The 20,000-nt window shown below is 43.8% G+C and overlaps 1 protein-coding gene across 7 annotated transcripts in view; it reads left to right on the plus strand.

Moving 5' to 3' along the window:
- GTDC1 (glycosyltransferase like domain containing 1) overlaps positions 1-20,000 on the plus strand; it is a 228,600-nt gene that overhangs the window by 190,373 nt on the left and 18,227 nt on the right. For 6 of the 7 annotated variants that reach the window (XM_068158703.1, XM_068158699.1, XM_068158704.1 and 3 more), the window contains one exon: positions 17,154-17,263. The exons of the other annotated variant lie outside the window; for it this stretch is intronic. In XM_068158703.1, the coding sequence (XP_068014804.1) occupies positions 17,154-17,263 (110 nt within the window). The remainder of the gene's footprint in view (positions 1-17,153; positions 17,264-20,000) is intronic. 7 annotated transcript variants of the gene reach the window in all.

Here is a 20,000-nt window from a genome sequence, read left to right on the forward strand (position 1 = left end):
TCTTAGGCCTAGTGCGAGCCCCTGCCCAAAGTGCACTCATTTTAGCCAAGTGTTGTGTTGTGTGAGGGTTTATTTTTTGGTCTGTGTGTGTGTAAAACCTTGGCAGTGGGATCCTGCTCCTCTTCCAGCATGAAGCGCTCGCAGATATTGTCCTATACAATAATACTTAACGACCATTGTCTACCCTGATGATTTACATGTGGGTTTCATTCTGGAGGAGAGAAACAAAAAAAAAAGGGCATAAAATAGAAAAGGAAGATACTCATTTATTTATTTGTTTGTTGTTAATGTTCCTGTGTTCCCCTTCACCTAACAAACAAAACCACCCTTTGGCTAAACCATTAAAAAAATACATCTCTATCTATCTATCTAGATATAGATACCTATCTATAGATCTGGATAGATTGATAGAGATATGTAATTTGTCTGGGTGAAGTCATGCTGTTGTTACAGAAAACCTCTTGCAACGAAGTGCTGCTGACCTCACTGCGTTAGGGCTTGGCGGGGAGGCCATGGCGTTAGCCCCGACACCTCTCCCGTAAAGTCAACCCAAGGTAGCCCCTGCCTGCCTGGAAATGTGTCAAAATCAGAAGTGACATTCCCCAGCAGCCACTTTTTTCTCTCTAAATCGGTGTTAAAACATCTTTGCATGAGAGCAGAGCCCTTCCCTACAATCCCTGCCCCTTTCTCTTTATTCTCCCCAGGATTAGAGGAGTAGGACATCTTCTTTAGGAGGAGAGACTGAGGGAGCTGGGGCTCTGTAGCTTGGAGGAGACTGAGGGGTGACCTCATTTATGTTGATAAAGATGTGCAGGGTGAGTGCCAAGAGGATGGAGCCAGGCTCTGCTCAGTGATGCCCAATGACAGACAAGGGGCAATGGGTAGAGGTTGAGGCATTGAAGTTGTGTTTAACATGAGGAAAAAAAATGTTCACTGTGAAGGTGAGAGAACACTGGAACAGGCTGCCCAGGGTGGTTGTGGAGTTTCCCTCTCTGGAGATATTCAAAACCTGCCTGGATGTGTTCCTCTGTGATCTCCTCTAGGTGATCCTGCTCTGGCAGGGGGGTTGGACTGGATGAGCTTTCGTGGTCCCTCCCAGTCCCTAACATTCTGTGATTCTGTGCCTGGCAAGGGTTTCCCTGCAGACAGCAGATATATAACTAAGGGTGTTTTAGAAGAGTTGCTGGGTTCTCCACAGAGTAATTTGTTGTCTCCTTTCTCTCCAAGTCTTTAATGTTTCATTGCAAACATCTATAGCAAGGAGCTGCTAATAGAAATGACTTATGGCCAAGGAGCCAGATCGAAATCTGCGGTGGGTTTCCAAGATGCTTTCTTACAAGAGTTATGCCAAGGGTTTACTTTTCCCCTTGTGCCAATAGGCTTTGATGGAAATGGAGAGTGAAATTATTCCTGTAGTCAGTGGATAAAGTTCCCACAGGTTTGCATTGCAAGGTGGTAAACTGTGAGTTTGGTGAAGGATGAGTGTCTTAAGGAGGTGGCAGTGACCGGTGTGGCACAATCTTCTTCTCCCCCAAAACCTTGCCTACCAGCATTTACACATGTACATTGTTCCTTCTCTTGCCCCACAATGAGGACACAGACTCTTGCCAGAGCTGTTTTTGCTGTCACTGGGGTGCACCACGTTGTTCCTCAGCTCTATCTGCATGTGAGTCTGATAGTGGATGGGCAAAGCTTCAAGCCTGCTGCACCCCAACCACAGTCTCATCATCCAGGTGACACATAGGTAATTTTCTTATAAGTTTGGACCCTCTCTCTTCACATCTGATCAAGCTAATCTAGCTGGAGATGTCCCTTCTCACTGCAGGGGGAGTTGGACAAGATGACCTTCAAGGGTCCCTTTCCAACCTGATGCATTCTGTGATTCCATGATCTTCTTTCGTGGAGAAGACCTACAGTGCTTCTTTTTACACAAGACATTCACCCAAGCCTTATGGTTTTTCTTTCTTGCCCGTTGTGCTGTATCATCTGAACAGCTGAAGACCTGATAAGAGAAAGTTGTCAGAAATCAATGCTTCTCCCCCTAACTGTAGGGGTGTGATAAAAGAGCACCCAGGGAATCAGCAAGAATTTACACGCACGTGCCAACAAATGGCTGCTATCAATTCATGTGGAAGATCAGATAAACCCTTATCTCCTGTCTCTGTGTACCAGCATGTGACGAGAGCGTGGGGAAGGATGGGGGGCAGGAGATACAGGAGCAAGAGGAAAGGTGGTGGAAGTCATGATGAGGAACTTCAGAAGAAAAACTAAATTTAAAATCTAGATTGAAAAACTGATCTGAAGACCTCTGGTCTGAGGGAAAATGGTGGGGTTGGAGATAACACTCTGCCCAGTTGCCTGTTTTTAAAGTAAGAGTATCACAAACTCAAAGAGATGAAGGGCTCAGTCCATGGAGGAAAGCTTTTATCATCACTCTTGCTGTACAAACATCTGGTCGCCCCCTGTAAGAACCTGAACTAGATGATCCTTGGGGTCCCTTCCAGCCCTGACAATTCTATGATTCTGTAACCTGATCCCCTTCACTCAGGAGCAAGTCCCTGGGAAGAGCTTGTCCCAGACAGTGCAGTCAGTGTTGTGCCTTCTGCTTTGGGGCAACTCTTTGTCAGCGAGATGAGCACAAGTCCTCTGCAAGGGAGAGAAGCCTGGAGAGGTGTTTTTTGAATAGCAGTGCCTTGTTCCTCTTTGTCTGGGTAGTGAAATACAGGATTTGTGTGGTTACCCATGGCCTTTGAATTCAGAACTGTTGGACATTTGAGACCAGGGAATCTACACCCAAGTCATACTTCCCACTGAGATGCAGGTATGGCAAGACAGCAAAAGACAGAAGAGTAGGTGGTCCACCTAGAAATCATAGAATCATAGAATTGTTAGGGTTAGAAGGGACCTGAAGGTCCAACCCCCCTGCCATGGGCAGGGACACCTCACACTACAGCAGGTTGCTCACAGCCACATGCAGCCTGGCCTTAAAAACCTCCAGGGATGAGGCTTCCACCACCTCCCTGGGCAACCTGTGCCAGTCTCTCACCACCCTCATGGGGAACAACTTCTTCCTAACATCCAACCTGAATCTACCCATTTCTAGTTTCTTTCCATTCCCTCCAGTCCTATCACTCCCTGACATCCTAAAAAGTCCCTCCCCAGCTTTCTTGTAGCCCCCTTCAGATACTGGAAGGCCACAATTAGTTCTCCTCAGAGCCTTCTCTTCTCCAGACTGAACAGCCCCAACTCCCTCAGTCTGTCCTCATAGCAGAGCAGCTCCTGCCCTCTAATCATCCTCATGGCCCTTTTCTGGACATGCTCCAGCACCTCCAGATCCTTCCTGGAACAGAGGCTCCAGAACTGGACACAGTGCTCCAGGTGGGGTCTCACCAGAGGAGAGCAGAGGGGGAGAATCACCTCCCTCGCCCTGCTAGCTATGCTTCTCTTGATGCAGTCCAGGATGTGACTGGCTTTCCAGGCTGCAAGTGCTCACTGTTGGCTCATGTTGAGCTTCTCATCCACCAGCACCCCCAGGTCCTTTTTTCAGGGGTGCTCTTAAGCCAGTTGCTGCCCAGCCTATAATCTCCTTTGAATAGCCATCAATGCTGTTAGTTTCAACTAATACTCCCAAACTAACTTCATACTCCTAAAGAAAGCAGTGTGCACCAGGGCAGCAACAGAGATGACAGGCAGACTATAAACCAGTGCCATGAAGGTGTGTGTAGAGACATCTGATTAAATAGAAACTGACACCTCACTTCATGAACACCTAAATCTAAAAGAAAGTAGTCTGATTTCACTTCTGTGCGAGGTGGAGCTAGATTTGAGAGCAGATAGGAGGGGGTTTGCTGAGTATCAAGACAGCTGATGAAACACTCTGACAATTTCAGATGCATATGTTAATGGGAATGAGAGTTTGGAAGGATTTGGTGGTTCATTCAGTGAAGTTTAACCTTGAAACCATTCCAGGGGGAGATGCAGTATTCCTTGATCACTGTTTTTAAGAGCTTGTAGAAATATCCAGCATATGGTGAAGACCTCTCAGGTATGAAAATTCTCCTTCTATTGTGGACATTTCATCCATCTTTCCCTTAGTGTGTTTTCTTGAGGGGCTCTAAGAAGTTGATAGTCCAGAGGAGAAAACATCTCTAATTTTGATAATGGCAACAAAGATGCTTTGAATTACCCCTGTGTTCTGCAGCTAGACAGATACAATTTGAGGTAATTTATTAGGTTTATAGTATGAGCAGAGCCAGTAAAATGTGTTCCAAGTAACAATCAGCCTCTCTGCAGTTCCCTTTCTAGTTGATCTCCTATGGAGTCGTGGGTAAAAAGAGATCCAGAACAACTGTCCTGTAGTCACAAGCTAACCAGAAACCTACCAAACAGGAAAACTTAAAGAGAAATATTCCATCCTGTGGTAGAAAAGCAGGAATTAAAATGGTTGTGAGGTCATCCCCAGACAAGGTGTCTCCAGACAAAGTGTACCAAGATTTTCCTTCTCAAACCTTGTGGAACAGATGAATATTTGTACTACCTGCACTTGTGTACTCTTTGCCTTTATGTAAAACCTTGAATCTGTCCATCTCAAGCAGGGGTGTTCAGGATCCAACACTAGATGTAGAGAAACTGAGGCAGAAAGTGAGTTACTCAAGTCACACGTGCCATTGGAGATGGATTTGTGATGGCCCAATTGCCTCCAGAGTTTTGTAGGACAAGGAGCAGTGATGGCATCTGTGTTTACATCAGGAACTTCAATTTTCATTAGGAGGTACACCTGATTGAACTGCAAATGGTATTTTGTAGCTTTCCAGAAGATGCTGTATCTGCCAGTTGTATTGAAACATTCAGGAAGGCTGGAGAGGGACTTTTCATAAGGGTGTCTAGCAATAGAACAAGGGGGAATGGTTTGAAGCTGAGGGAGAGGAGGTTTAGGCTGGATCTTAGGAAGAAGTTTCTGCCCTCAAATCCCAGAGCACCTGGGCTCTGTTGGAGTCTCCTCTCACCCCAGGTGTGCCCACTTGGCCCTCCTCACACACTCCCCTATTTAATGCCTCCCAGGAACAACAGAAGCCCTAAGCTGAGCCCATCTGGGCTGGAGGATCCTCCTCTTATCTCTGGTGAGTACTCATGGTGCACACTGGGTGATGGTGGTGGTGACAACAAAGGCCGGGGGGCCTGGTGGCCCCCCGGTCAGGTAGGAAGAGTGCTGATGGTAAACATGACATCGTACAGAGCTGCTGTGTAGGGCACAGCCTGGAGCATGGGTTGGTGACTGATTCACAACCAGCTAAGAGTACTCAGAAGCTCTGGGTTTAATGGAGCTATGCTGATTTGGGGAATCCAGGCAGAGTATTAGAGCATTAAGAAGTTCTTCAGTACCAGCTAGGGAGGCTCTGGAAGAGACTGCCCAGGGAGGTTGTGGATGCTTCTTCCCTGGGGATGAAGCCTTGACTATCCAAGTCTAGTTGAGAGGCATCTCTGCCTATGGCAGGGGAGGTTGGAGTAGGTGATCTCTGAGGTCCCTTCCATCCTGAGCCATTCTGTGATTCACAGAGGGTAGTGAAGGTGTTTGAGTGGTATTTTGTCTCCTACGGTTTCGATTGCCAGGCCTCCTGATGAATAGCTGAAGCAGTTTGCTCAGCTGGCATCAGCAGAGCACTAAAGGAGAGGGGAACTATCTCAGAAATAACAAAGAGCTAAAATATTTTGTGATCTGTTCTCCCTCTGATGTCTACTTCAAATTGCCTTCCCTCAGTGGAGGGAGATCATTTCAGTTACCCTGGTCACAGTAGCAGGCAGCCCTCTTCTGAATGCCTTTCTTCATTAATGTAGATATGTTCTGAGCTGAGAGGCGATGGTTCTTCTAATTATGGTTACATGTAGTTAATTTCCCTTCTTTAAAAGCTGGATGTGAAAAGCAGTTTCCTTTAAAATGGGGGGGCAGAGAAGGAAAAAAGTGATACCACTGATGTTCCTGTTGCCTTAGCAACAGATTTATTTATTAGGGTCTGAAATGACATGAGTTAATATACCACATACCTGCTGATCGGCAAACTCTCCTATTTCAGCTCCAGTTGACAATTAAGTCCTGGACAGCTACAGCCAGGGGTTAATGTTACTCATTAGGAGAACTAGGTCATTACTGGGAAATCAAGGCACTTAAGGCAGCATTGCTGAAATATAAAATTCCACATCTCGAGGAGTGAGGGGGTTTTATGTTAATTAACCTTATTTTCCTTTCATTAAAAAAAAACCCACCATCTTTCCTCTATGTGTGTGACAGAGGATCAATTAATTGAAAAGCAAGAGGAAAGGAAAAGTAAGCTGTAGTTTACTTTCTTCTCCTAGCTGTCTTGGTTTCCTTTGGAAGGGTTTCATTATTTTATGGAAAATTCTTATGTCTATATGATGAGTAAAAAGGGTATTAAAATTAAGAAGGGAATCATCATGGAAATCAGCTTTACCACAAGGGAATGAGCAAATAAAAGCCTCGGAAATGAAAATAAATAAGCTTTGCTAATACCTCACCTAAGGAGCAGAATATAAGCCCATCAGAGCTGGGAGATATTTAGAGGTGCTTCTTTGCTTCTTTATTAAGCAGCTACATAGTTCTTTGACCTTCAGAAACCGAAACTTTGGAGAACTAATTGAAGTGGTTGGTAAATATTCTATTTACAGAAGGCTGATGGCTGTTGCAGTCAACAGTAACTCCTCCTCTAGTTAGTAATTGGCTTCTGATTTCCAGGAAACTTATATCTTAATAAAACTTTCAGAGAATGTATTTCTGAGTGGGAGTTTTAACTTGATAAGTCATGAGTGATTTAATAATGCTCTCCTGAAAGCCTTTATTTACTAACTTTTAGCAGACTTTGTTCTGATACTGGAGAACTTAATAGGCTGAAAAAGAATCATATTAAAATAAAACTTGTTGGGTTTTTTTACTCACTGCTTCCACAAATGCACTTGGTTCTTTCACTTCTACTAAGCACTCTACTTTCTTTTCTATATTTAAGCTCTGTGGCCTAATTCTGCTTCTCATTGTGTTTAGAGCAATTGGTGTAAAACTTTTTCCACTCTCTTTAGAGTTGAGCTTGAAGCAGCATCTTACCTAGGTTGCATGTAGGAAACCATTGTGTGAGGCTGTGATAGTAGTGTTATCTGTGACAAGAGGAAAAGTCAAGGATTTGCACTCTGATGGACCTGTTCTCTTCAAGAACAAAGCTAAACAGTATCAAGATTGTGCTTAAAATACCAATTGCAGAAGCCTTCTTTCTTCATTCCCCCTGTGCTACTCAGATGCTCACAGAGCAGCCTCTTCAGTGACATCCCCAAGAGTCTGTTACAATGAATGCTTCTGATTGACTTTCGTGGTTGAAAAACTGGGTTTGAGATAATGTAAGACCACAGCTGCATCACCTGGGTGGTTGAAGATAACTCAAGTTTGCAATAGATGTATCAAAGCTAGCTGTAAAAGCCCCAGTGAGCTTGGCTTTCCCTTTGTCCATGATGGGGAAACTCATTTTGCGGTGTCTTTCTTCTCTGATACAACTACAAAACCCAAGTCTTCAAGCAGAAACTCATGAACTAGTGGCACTGGAGAGTCCTCTGAAGGCTCTGCAGGAAAGGGACTTCTGCTCTTCCACCTATTGCAGTCAAAGCAATCCTATTCTGCAAGCTGATCTTGGCCTTTCTCTTTCAAACCTCCCCCTTCTGTCTTTGCCAGGCTCTGGTCTTTGACTCTCTCTTTGTACAGTCTCCTTGTGCAGCAAACTTGCATCTCCGTCTTTTCTAGCTTCTCAGCCTTTCTCTATCTCCTTCATTTGAGTCCCTGTCTGTACAAGGGACCTTCTACAACTCATTGGTCCCTGTTTACTGTAAGCACTATTTTACAACCTGACTCTGTGTCATAGAATCAGCCAGGTTGGAAAAGACCTCAGAGATCATCTAATGTTTGGTCTCTGATACTGATTTCAAGTTTCACCTCATATATGAACTGGCCTTTTCCCATCTCCTTAAGTTCTTCACTCAGTTCACCTTTTCTTTGCCATATTGATCAGATCATATTTGTCCCCTTTGCTTCTGTCTGCAGTTTGACTCTCCCTTTCCATTCTCCTCCTCCCTTGCTTTCCCTTTTTCCCATGTTCTCACCTCTTTTAAAAACTCCTCTTGTCCTCTAATCTCTGCTTTTTCTTGGTTGTGTTGTGCAAAAACCGACTCACTGAAAGGAGTTGATTCCTCATGCTGAAAGCAGTGAGATTTGTAGTTACTTTAATCTTGCTGAATAATGAGTTTCAAGCCTTGGTCTTGATGCCAAGATAGTTCCTGCTTAGGAGCTTCATCCTTGGGGATGACAGCTTCACAAATTCAAAAAGGATGGGTTGTGTGAGGTACCTGAGCTAACTCCTCTCAGGGAAGGACTCAGGACCAAGACTTATTTTGGGACCCAGGCAACATATCTGGTCGAGTATTACAGTGCAGAATCAGGGAATCATTTAGGCTGGAAAAGACTTTTAAGGTCATCAAGTCCAGCCAAGTAGCTGTGTTTTGGAGATGTGAGTCTTACCATGGAAATCAGAGGACTGTGTGTGGTGGTGATTGCCGGGCAAATGTGTAGTAAGGTAGTTGTTATTTAGTAACTCTTGTTTGATTCTTCTTCCAAGGAAGCCCTTGAGAAGATTTGAATCCCCTTTTCTCATATTCATACCCATCTGTCATTACCATGACATGACTTTTTTTCTAGCATGTTGAGTTACAATAGGATATATTGTGTGTGGTTATCAGGCCTGTCAGGGTCACTCAGATTATTTTGATTTGCCTCACAACAACAGGAAACCATTTGTTATGTTACCTTTAGAACACAAAAGAAAGTTAACTTAAATACCTTTTTTTTTAAGGCACTATTTGAGGGTAGTCCGTAGCAGTTACTGGGTCATTGTAGGGCTGGAACATCTCTGTGAAGAGAAAAGGCTGTGAGCCCTGGGGCCATTGAGCCTGGAGAAAAGCAGCCTGAGAGGTGATCTGATCAAAGCTCAGCAAGAGCTATAGGGTTGGGGAACCAGTGGATGAGACTCCGGTGCTCAGTGGCAGGGCAAAGGGGCAATGGGCACAAACTGGAACCCAGGAGGTTCCATCTGAACAGTAGGAGAGAATTCTTTGGTGTGAGGGTGCCAGAGCCCTGGAGCAGGCTGCCCAGAGAGGTTGTGGAGGTTTCCTTCCCTGGAGATTCCAAACCCACCTGGACAGTGTGATCCTGGGCAAGCTGCTGTAACCCTGCTTTAGCAGGGGTGCTGGACTGGACAATCTGCAGAGGTCCCTTCCAACCCTCACCAGTCTGTGAGGGTTTACTCAAGTGAAATGTTACTTATGTGAATCCTAGACCTGTGCAACGCTGAGCTCTCTGAGTTGGAGTAAAAGAAATCAAAAGGCATTGATTTTTACACCAAGGTAACTGAGACCAAACAGGGATCTTTGTCTTCAGAGGTTAATCTCTCTTGAGGAAATGAACAGGAGCCTCAATGACTGATGCTGATCCTGAGGATCCTTTGGTTAGAGAATGCACAATACTTTATTTTGAGGTGGTGTGGGTTTTTTTTTTTCCCCTCTCTGTGAATTGTGAGAGGGGAGAGAAGAAGAATCTAAACAATAAACTCCCAAGGTTCTTTTATTTATTTTTTTTAATGGATATCTTCTAGATAACACAAGCTAGGAGAAAATGCTTTTCCAGCATAAAGCAAAATGCCAGCCATTTTTCTCAGGCCAGCCATTTGAAACAATCAGAAGGTAAAATACACAGAGCTCGCTGTAAATACGTCACAGGCTGTAAGAGGAAATAAAACACTGCCTTTGCCACTGCTCTTTGGCTGCCTTTTTGTTTTTTGCCTCTCCGGTGCCACAGTTTTAATTCCTCACCTTGCAGAGGTGTTATGTATGCAAGCAGAGGACCTTCTTATCTTGTAGGTAAGACTTATTCTGTAAGGGCCCTTTGGATGATTATTTTTTTTCAGTGACACTCATGCAAAACCATTTTCTTCTACTTGACTCCATTTTCTGTTAAGTGAGGGGGTATTAGATGTTGTGGTAACTTTTGATGCTGATGATGGCAGACAATGTTTAGAGGCACAATTACAGCAAAGACATTTTGTAGGCGCATCAGCTGAAGAAGAAAACTCCTTGGCCTCAACTCCATGTTTACAGGCACCCTCTACCTCAGACTGGAAATGCAAAAAGATGGAAAAATGCTGTGATAAATGGAATAAATGGAAAGCAATTAACTCTTCCTTCGTGCTTGCATTTCCATAGTTATTTCTTTTTCCCCCTGTTTCTTTCCTAATAGCTCTTTCCCAGCAGTAATATTTCCTCCTTTGCAGTCATCATGAGCATTGTTAACCAGAAATTTGCTATTGGAATCTTAATTTTTTTTAAGCCTTTTTTTTCTTTCCACTTTCCCCCCATTCTTAACCTAGAAAATGTGTATTAAAGCCATTTGATTTAGGAAAGTCCTTGATCCTCCATGAAAATAGTTACCAGAATGTATTTCATTTGGTGTCTTGAACAGGCTTGTAACATGAGTCCCTTACTTGTTGTCTTCCTGAAGTATTTACTGACTCCAAGCCTCACAACAGTTTTGTAAATAAAAGCTTTTTTAAGGCCATAACCTCCTAGATGGGGGAGACCTAGGCAGAGCCATCTCCATGTCAGGAAAAGACCAGAAATCTGGAACTCTCTATTTTGAAGGCCAGGCTTATTTTTTGTGACTACACAGCTACTTTATGAGATGATTAGATGATGATAAACCTGTGTTCACATTTTGCTGAGATCAAGATTTAAGGTAAAATATCAAAGTATAACACAGTAAGTAGTATATTTTTATGTACTATATAGTATATATACTATACATAATATATATAAATATATATTTTAATAGTGTGTTTATATTTATACTATACATATTTATATATATAAATGCAATGGGGGGGGAAAAGCATCAGGGATTTTGTTCTTTAGGTTAGATTTGATGTGAAGTGGATCCCCATTTTTCATTCAGCAGAGTGTGCATGCAAAGCCTGCACCATTTGAGTGCCCTGGACAGATACAGGGTCAACAGGAGGCTGATGTCATGTGAGTCCTCTTATCAGCCTGTAGCATCCTTCATCACCCTCCCCAAGCCTGTACCATATCAGTCAGAACAGTAAAGAACCTCAAGTTCCTGCTGTTATCATCCAAACGGTACTAGGAGAAAGGCACCTTCCAGCTCCTGGCTCTGGGTGTGATAGAGATGCAGCCCTCCCCTCCCAGCCCTGCCTGTGCCTTTCTTCACCTTCATTCTTTCTAAAATGGTCACTTTTAGATAGCATTTTACAAGTTTTCTACCTTCCCCCCCCCCCCCCCCCCCCCAACCTCCATGGTGCTTTTGTTCTCCATCTCCATGCACTGCACTTCCCTGTGTGCCTTTGCTGTCCTTATTCTCTTCACTTCTTCTTTAATTACCACACAGTTTTATTTTTACTTCCTAATTTATATCTTACTGGGTTTTTCCCTGACCTTTTCTCTGCCACTGATAGCACTCTCAAATGCCCTCTGCAGCTTCTCTCTGAGCCTGATTTTTCTGTATTTCATTTTTCCCCAGCCTATGCATTTTCCTTCTTCTCTTCTGTTTACCCTGTATTCATAATTCCTATTTTCCCCTTGCATTTGGTTATTCTATAATTTATTTCTGTTGTAAATATGAAGATTCCTATCTTTTAATTGTTTTCTTATTTTTTCATGGTTCTCTTCCCCTTTTTGTTGCTTTGCCCATCTCTGCCCTGTTTGCTGCCAAAGTTGCTCCTCACGATTTCATTTCCCCAAAACTGAAGGACCACTGTCATCAACTTTGAGCTCTGTGTCTTAAACATGATGGCCTTCACTTTTAATTACTGATTCTTTGCTCACAGACCTCCCCAGCCCCATCCCTGCCCCTCATGCTGTGTTGTGGCCATAGCTTTCCCTGGCTGATGTCCCCTGTCCCTTTCTCTCCTCCCTGGGTGTCTCTTGGCTCACCACTCTGTCTCCACAACTGCTGCCCAGCTTCATAAATAATGAGTGATGCTTCAGTGGCCTATTTTATCAGCCATTTTCCAGTAGAAATTGCAGGTAGACAGCAATCTGGCTTCTAGCTTTTCCTGTATGTCCTACAAAAAAATGTTAAAATACCAACTAAAATGCTACTTTAACTTCTGAAGACTTTGTACCTGGTGTAGCATTGCCATCTCCCTCCTTTGCCCATCTGAAATGGGGAGGCAGAAACAGATCCACCCAGTTTGCATTGCTGGGGTTTAAGGCGCTGTAAAACATGAGCTATTGCTGCGTGCCCTCACAATTTGGGCTTCTCTGCTGCTGAAAATCTCCCATGCTAAATGTCCTAAGAAGATTAAGATCAACCTTTTTAATATTGCTTTCAGCTGAGCTTATTTTGTAACCCTTTCAGAATCTGTAGCACCTTAGGAGATGGCACGAGAGGGCTGTTGCTGGCACAAGCATTTCATACCCTTTCCATAGTATTTTCTCAGATATTAAGACTTAACCCTGGTTTAGCAGATTCCTGTAACTGATTATGTTGCATTAACTCCAGTTTTAATGTTGTTTGGGATTTTGTTTTTGTTTGGTTGTTTTTTACAAATTGATTGCATTTCTATTGCCCCTTTGAGCCATCCCTGTATCTCTGCCACAACTCTTCTGTTTTCTGATTGCATTGCTGTATGTATGTTCCTCCACCTCCTAAATATCTGCCTTTATCACCACATTTGACAAGTTTACATATGCTTAAAAAGTTCAGCTTCACTTACAGAAGACCACCTGGGTCTCCTAGTGAATTTCACTCAAATTCAAGAGTTGAGTCTGCCCAGAATAATGCAAAGGGCTACATTCTGCTATTTCTTTATTTTTTAGATATGTTGTCCATCACTCATCAGGGATATGGGTATTCTGCAGCCCCAGGGAGGAACTCAAGTTTAGCTGGTCTCTATGCACTCTTTTCTCAGTTCCAGCAATGGGCTCAGGCTGAATTCACCAGATTCATGAAGAGCAGAAGGGTGTTTTGAAGCCTATTGCCATTGATTGTATGGAGGAGCATCATCGTAGTGCTGTGAACTTGCTTTCTAAAATCATTTTAGGCTGAAAAGAGGGATGTCAAGTCATCAATTAATCCTGACAGCATCCTTCTGTGGTGAAGAAATAATACTGTCACACCCATTTTATGAACAGAAAATCTGAGGCAGGGATAGTGGAAGTTCAATACCAGTGCTGATGTCACCATCCTCCCAATCCCCCATTTCAAGGACACTCTTAAAAGTTTTATTTCAGATTACAAAGGGAAGTCTGTAAGTCGGGCTGAACCCTGGGCCACCTTCCCATACCCAGACCACTAAACCTCAGCCAGCTCTTGAGAGAGAGACTTCAGATGTGTCTCTTAAAAAGTGTTTTAGACTCAAAACACCAGTTGGGTAAAACAATTTTTGTGTGCAGTATCTAAACCTGGAGATTGAATGGCAGTGCTCTCAAATCCCTGTGCAGCTGTGGTGCCGATGTCTGGTTCATGACATTTGCAGCTGGAATTTGGTCATTCTGATGTTTTGGTGTTCTTAAAATGAAATTTAGAGCATCTTCATACCATGCCCAGTTCTCTTTTCTTTACCAGATGCATATCAAATCAAGTGAAAAATAAAAGACCATTTCAAATACCTCAACTAAACAACAAAGGCAGAGCCTAGAATCTCATTAGCTTATTATGTGGGGGGTTCTGCCCCCCCCAAACATAACATCTTAAAAGTTTCCATCTTAATATCAAGCTTTCCTAGAGCTCTGCAGCTCTTCTTAAGGAAATGGAGTATATATAATTAATACTGTTTAATAAAGCTCCACAAAAAAATGCAACAGATGCAGCCAAAAGTGCACGTCACTTTGAGCAGATCTTTACAGAACAGACATTCCATATTGTGTTCATCTTTTTCCACGATCACTGCTATGACAATCTGGTGTGTTTAGCAGTTGTTGCTGAGTAAGGCAGACTGGATTGTATATGATTTTCTCCATGTCAGCCAAGAAACAGAGCTCTCCTTCTTCTTTTTTTCCTTTTTTTTTTCTTTAGGGGGGGCAGCAAAGAGGTGGTCTGGGACTATTTATTGCTGTCTACCAGGAGCGGCTGCACCTTCCCTAACACACTGCAGTCTGTAGGTGCACGTGCTAGAAGCTCTCTGTAACATCTTAGCTAAAAATAAAAGTGGTTGTGGTGTGGAAAAGTCACAGGAGTTGATAAATCAAAAAGGGGGTGACCTCCCAGGTAGACAAGCTAGAAGATTCACCAGGCATGCCAGGGAACTCTGTGACTATCATGGAAAAAGCAAACTATTTTAAAAAGGCTATGGAAGGGAGGATCACCTACAGCAGAAAACCCATCAGGGAGGCTCCAGTGCAGAGGAAACGTTTCCCCTTTCAACATTCCTTCTGGGTGCCAAATTTTCCTTCTGTTCTTCCCCACCTATTAAACAAAGCTGCAACTTCCAATTCCTATCAGTTTTCCTAAATATGTGCAGCTTATGTGGCTTCAACGAGCTGTAAGGCTCCGTGTTCTCCTGCCAGCTCCTTGACAATGTGGCTCCAACAGCATCCTCCACTTTTGGCTGCCTCTGGGACCCCTGGTCTCTTCTGGAAAGGAAGAGGGAAAGCATATCCTTTGCTGGAAGGACTTTTTGTGACTGCAAAGCTGATAGCGGGGCTGTGAAGAGCTTGGAACGATCCTTGGAAGCATCGTGGCTCTGTCTGTCAAGGCTGCCTGCTATGTGTATGGGGATGTCTTGGTCCACCTCGGGATGAGCTGTGCATAGCTCAGCACAGGTACAAGGAGGGCGTATGGGGATCACTTGTAGAGCACCCACACAAGCCTGCCTGGGGGAAACTGAGGCTAGCAAGAAGCTTTCTGTTGAATTACACCAACTCCCAGCATCAAAGCTCTTTTCCTTGCAAGCTATCACATTAGCAAGGTTCCCTCCCAGCCAAGTCGGGATCCTCGACTGTAATCCCATTTCAGTTCTTTCAGCTGTGCGTTTGGAGGGAACTAAACCACCAGCAGCATGGTTCTGCACATATTTACCTACCAGGGAGGGGTGGCTACTTTAAGTGTGAGGCTGGAAACAAACTAGTAGGCAGTTTGTTGGGATGTTTGCAACTGGAAGAAATTCTCTCTCCCAGCCAGTGCTCGCATCCACTTTGGTTACTGGAACCACCATGACAACTCCTGGTTCACAGATGTGAAACCAATTACGACGCTTATGCTGTTGCATTCCTCCTTGGTTTTTGGGAACAAAACAAATCTGGGAGATGGAGGACTTCTTAAAGTAATTATTGTCTAGCTTTCTTTTAAGGAAACGCAACTAATTCTGACAAACTCCTCGATGCCCGAAGATTTCTCAGCCTGGGGAAGCCACGTTAATTATAAGATTAATTTGTTTTAATTCCCTGAACCAAAAATATTGACTGAAATGAGAAATGAACACATGTAGAGCTGCAGATGTCATTTGGCTTCAGATTTCCCGAATGATATAATTATTAATCTTTCATATAGCAGTGTGACAAACCTATAGATTCACTCTAGAAAATGAGGCTGTGAAGAAAGACACCAGGACAGCTGAGCTCTATAGACTTTTTTTGTCCTCCCCTTAATACAGGAAGGAAAACAGTGGAATTTTCTAAATAATAAATAAAACCCAAATATTTTAAAGGCATATGGTGCACATCTGTCTGAAATACAATCATTTAAAGCAGAGTAATTAAATGCAAGATGGAATATTCACCTTGGGGGGGGGGATTATTTCGTTTTGAATGTAGCTTAGTGAATTTGGGAAATGCAGATCTGTCTTCTGAACATTTCACTTCTGTGCTGCTAAAGAAGATAGATTAGCAAACTGGCTTTTTACTTTCTCTTTAGATAACCAGCCTTGTGTTTCAATGCATCGAGTGTCAGACCCTTGCAAACCTTATCTTCAAATTAAGTTATCAATAAACAAGTTTTCTTTGCATTTTGACATTCATTTAACTCTTTAAACCCTCTGAAGGCAGGGAAGCTGATTGTTTTATTTCTTTCTTCTTTACCTAGAGCACTGACTGCATTATAATCACAGAATGGTAAGGGTTAGAAGGGATGCCCACAGATCATCCAGTCCAACCCCCCTGCCAAAGCACAATAACTCAGGGCAGGTCACACAGGAACACATCCAGGTGGGTTTGGAAAGTCTGCAGAGAAAGAGCTTCCACAACCTCTCTGGGCAGCCTGTTCCAGGGCTCTGGCACCCTCACCATACAGAAGTGTCTCCTCATCCTCAGGTGGAACCTCCTGGGTTCCAGCTTGTACCTGTTGTTCCTTGTCCTATCACTGGGCACCACCAGAGCCTGGCACCTTCTTCCTGACACCCACCACTTAGACATTTATAGACAATGATCAGATCCCCTCTCAGCCTTCTCCTCTCCAGACTAAACAGCCCCAGGGCTCTCAGTCTTTCTTCACAGCAGAGATGTTCCAGTCCCCAGTCATCCTCATAGCCTCTGTTGGGCTCTTGTCCAGCAGATCCCTGTCTCTCTTGACCTGGGGAGCCCAAAACTGGATGCAGTATTCCAGGTGTACATGAGTACAGCATGGATTCATCAAATTCCAGTTTGGGAAGTCCTATGGTTTTAGGAAAGTGTTTGATTAAGCTGTTCCTCCTGAGCAGAGTGCAGTGTAATGGGGTTTGTGTGCCTGTTTCTGACAGGGGCGGGGGGCAGAGGGGGAATCAAATAGGAAAAAAGGCTGTGGGTTTTTTCCTACTCTGCACCATTTTTTATCATGATTTTGCCTTCATCTAGGTGAGATATTACTGAGTCCTCACTTTCAGAGTTGGTAATTTGAAGAGTAAAAGGCATCACTTAAAGAGAAGAGAGAGAAGAATCTGAGGAAACTGAGTTTTGCTCCCAAGTGCTGGCTGGTGGAAAATGCTCAACCATGCGGTGTAAACAAAGAGGGAAAATATGCTGAAGATGTTTAGTCCCCAGAAGTACAATTTAAAAGAGAGGCTGTTCTGATAACAAAACAATTCCACAAGTAAACAAATGATGCTGAGAGAAGTTCTGTTTGTTTTAAGGGAACATGACAAAGATCCTGAAACCTTCTTTAAAGTCCTGCTGCAGCTGAAAGAGAAAGATCTCCCTTTTCATGTCTCTGTCCTTGGAGAGACTTTCACTGAGGTTCCAGGTACATTGCTTTCTGTTTTCTTCTCTTTTTTTACCCTTTGTTGTAAAGTTACTGCAAAAAATAAACACTTCCAGAGGTAGTTTTCATGTGCATGCTTGCTTCTGTTAGTGTTTTAAATGGTAAAGGAAAATACTACTGATATGTTTGAATTATTAAAGCAAGCAAACCTTTTTGACTGTATGTGGCAGTGCAAGACCTTACTTATGACTGATGCTTCAGCAACACCTCAGTATTTGTTTAAACAGAGAGATAGGTGTGAGTGATGGGACGCTTCAGATAGGAAACAAAATCTTTCAGGTCGAGGTCACTCATCTGAAATCCAGACTTGAGATTTTAGCAGGTGAAAACACTTAGCTCCCTTTCAAACGTCAGGGTGAGGACTTCTGTGAGGAGCTTCTGGTTTGTATCTGGCATGAAAGTGGTCATTAATCTTTAATATTTTTATACCACTCTTTTTGCACACTCCTTCCATCCCTTGATTTCTGACAAGCACCACTCTGTAAACAGCTTCACCCAGCTGAAAAAGAAACAGGTTTCAGTCTCTACACACACACACACGAAGCTTAGTGCCTGTGATATTGTGGCAATAAAGAGAATAATCAGATCCTGTGCTGGCTGCACTTGTAGTGAAACGAACTTCCTTACAATGTACCTTAATGATGAGCAAGCATCAAAATATTCCATGTCATAATGCATAAATCTTTCCCAAATGTAGATTTGCATCCCTCAGTCTCTTTGGCCTGTAAAAACAGACTTGACAGAATGGTAGGGGTTGGAAAGGACCTCCAGAGGTCATCCAGTCCAACCCCCTGCCAGAGTAGGATCATCTAGAACAGGTCATGCAGGAATGCATCCAGGTGGCTTTTAAATGTCTCCAGAGAAGGAGACTCCACAACCTCTCTGGGCTGCCTGTTCCAGGGCTTCAGCACCTCACAGTTTTCCCTTATGTTCACATGGAGCCTTCTCTGCTCCAGCTTGCCCCCAGTGTCCCTTGTCCTGTCCTTAGAAATCCCTGAGCAGAGTCTGGCTCCAGCCCTGTGCATCTTTATCCCCAGCAATGAGGGCAGCCCTCAGGCTCCTCTGCTCCAAGCCCCAGCTCCCTCAGCCTGCCCTCACAGGGAGATGTTCCACTGCCTGCAGCAGCTTCGTGGCTCTGTGCTGGATTCTTTCAATCAGTTCCCTGAGGTCCGTCTTGAGCTGAGTAGCCCAGAACTGGACACAATGTGGAGAGAACTAAACTTGGGATGAGTTTATTTGTCAGTTCTGTTACCTGCTGAACTGATGCTATTTCAATTGTTTTAGTTTGAATTGTGCAGTTTTTAAGGCACCAAGAACTTTGTAGAGTAGGGTAATTGGTTGGACTTGGTGGTCCTGAGGGTCTTTTCCAACCTGAATGTTTCTATGATTCTGTGAAGGAATTGAGCTGGTCCAAATAACTTTTGGGTCCCAAACTGTGGCACATCTGGACTGGCAGAAGAGGTAATAATTTGGGAGCAGGAAATTCTTTGAGGTCATAATTTGGGAGCAGGAATTTCTTCATGTTTTCTGTCCAGTCCTTTCCAGACAGTTTTCTGCAAGGCTGTTCTTCCAGGCAAGTCTTGTGGCGGATCCCAAGGCGATGCTGCTTTCCAGACTGAGCAGAGCAGATTTCTTAGAAGGAGAAATGTCTAAGGAATGTGTGACAGATAGGGATGTATGGTGGTGCACTGCGGGAACAGATTCTATTGACACTCATTTTGGATGTTGTTACATATCTCATTTGTGGCTTCAGTACTTATGAATAATGTAGATCATCCTAAATTTATGCCAGTATATCAAATCTATATGCTGCACCTCTTGTCTTGTCAAATTCATTCATCCTGGTGGATAAATAGAGTCTATAGAAAGGGCAAGGTGGTGAAATGTGTCTCATCACCATGCATTGGATAGGGCCATAGTCATACAAATGACATATGCAGGTCACTGCTAACAAGTACCAATAAAACCTGTTGCACAGACTTCACTGAAAATCCACTGAAGGGATTTTACTACAGACTCTTTTTGAGTGGTTTTAATAAATCATGTCCTAGGCTGCATTGAGAGGAATGTGGCCAGCAGGGCAGGAGAGGGGATTCAGCTCCTTGACTCTGCTCTGCTGAGACCCTACCTCCAATCCTGCCTTAAGTTCTGGTGTCCCAGGCATAAGGACACAGAGCTGTTGAAGTGAGTCCAGAGGAGGCCACAAAGATGATCCAAGGGCTGTAGAACCTCTGCTATGAGAAGGGGCTGAGGGAGCTGGTGCTGTTCAGCCTGGAGAAGAGAAGACTCTGGGGGACCTTAGAGCTGCCTTCCAGTAGCTGAAGGGATCTTACAGGAAGGCTGAAGAGGGACTTTTCATAAGGGTGTGGAGAGACAGGACAGCTGGAAAGTGTCCCAACAAGAAGCAGAAGTTGCTCCTTGTGCATGGGAGTTGTTTCACACATGTAGTACTAACATTTTCAGTTAGAGGTTTGAGACCGTTTTCCATCATTGACACCCCTCTGTCCTAGGATGTGAGCTCCGCTTGCATTGTCCTTTCGTGGTCCATCAAATGTTGGCTAGATGATGACAGCAGCAGTGATGTGCATGTTTGAAAAGAAGGCACAGACTTCTGAGCCCCATCTTGAGAAGCAGCATCTCTCTTTCCTTACCCTAATGCAGTCATAGGCTGCACAGACAACCTGCTGTCCTCCAGCCATCCCAGCTCTCCTCATTCCCC

This window comes from Melanerpes formicivorus, unplaced genomic scaffold, assembly GCF_026170545.1.
Source record: "Melanerpes formicivorus ecotype bairdi unplaced genomic scaffold, bMelFor1.0.p_v2 SCAF_41, whole genome shotgun sequence".
NCBI lineage: Eukaryota > Metazoa > Chordata > Aves > Piciformes > Picidae > Melanerpes > Melanerpes formicivorus.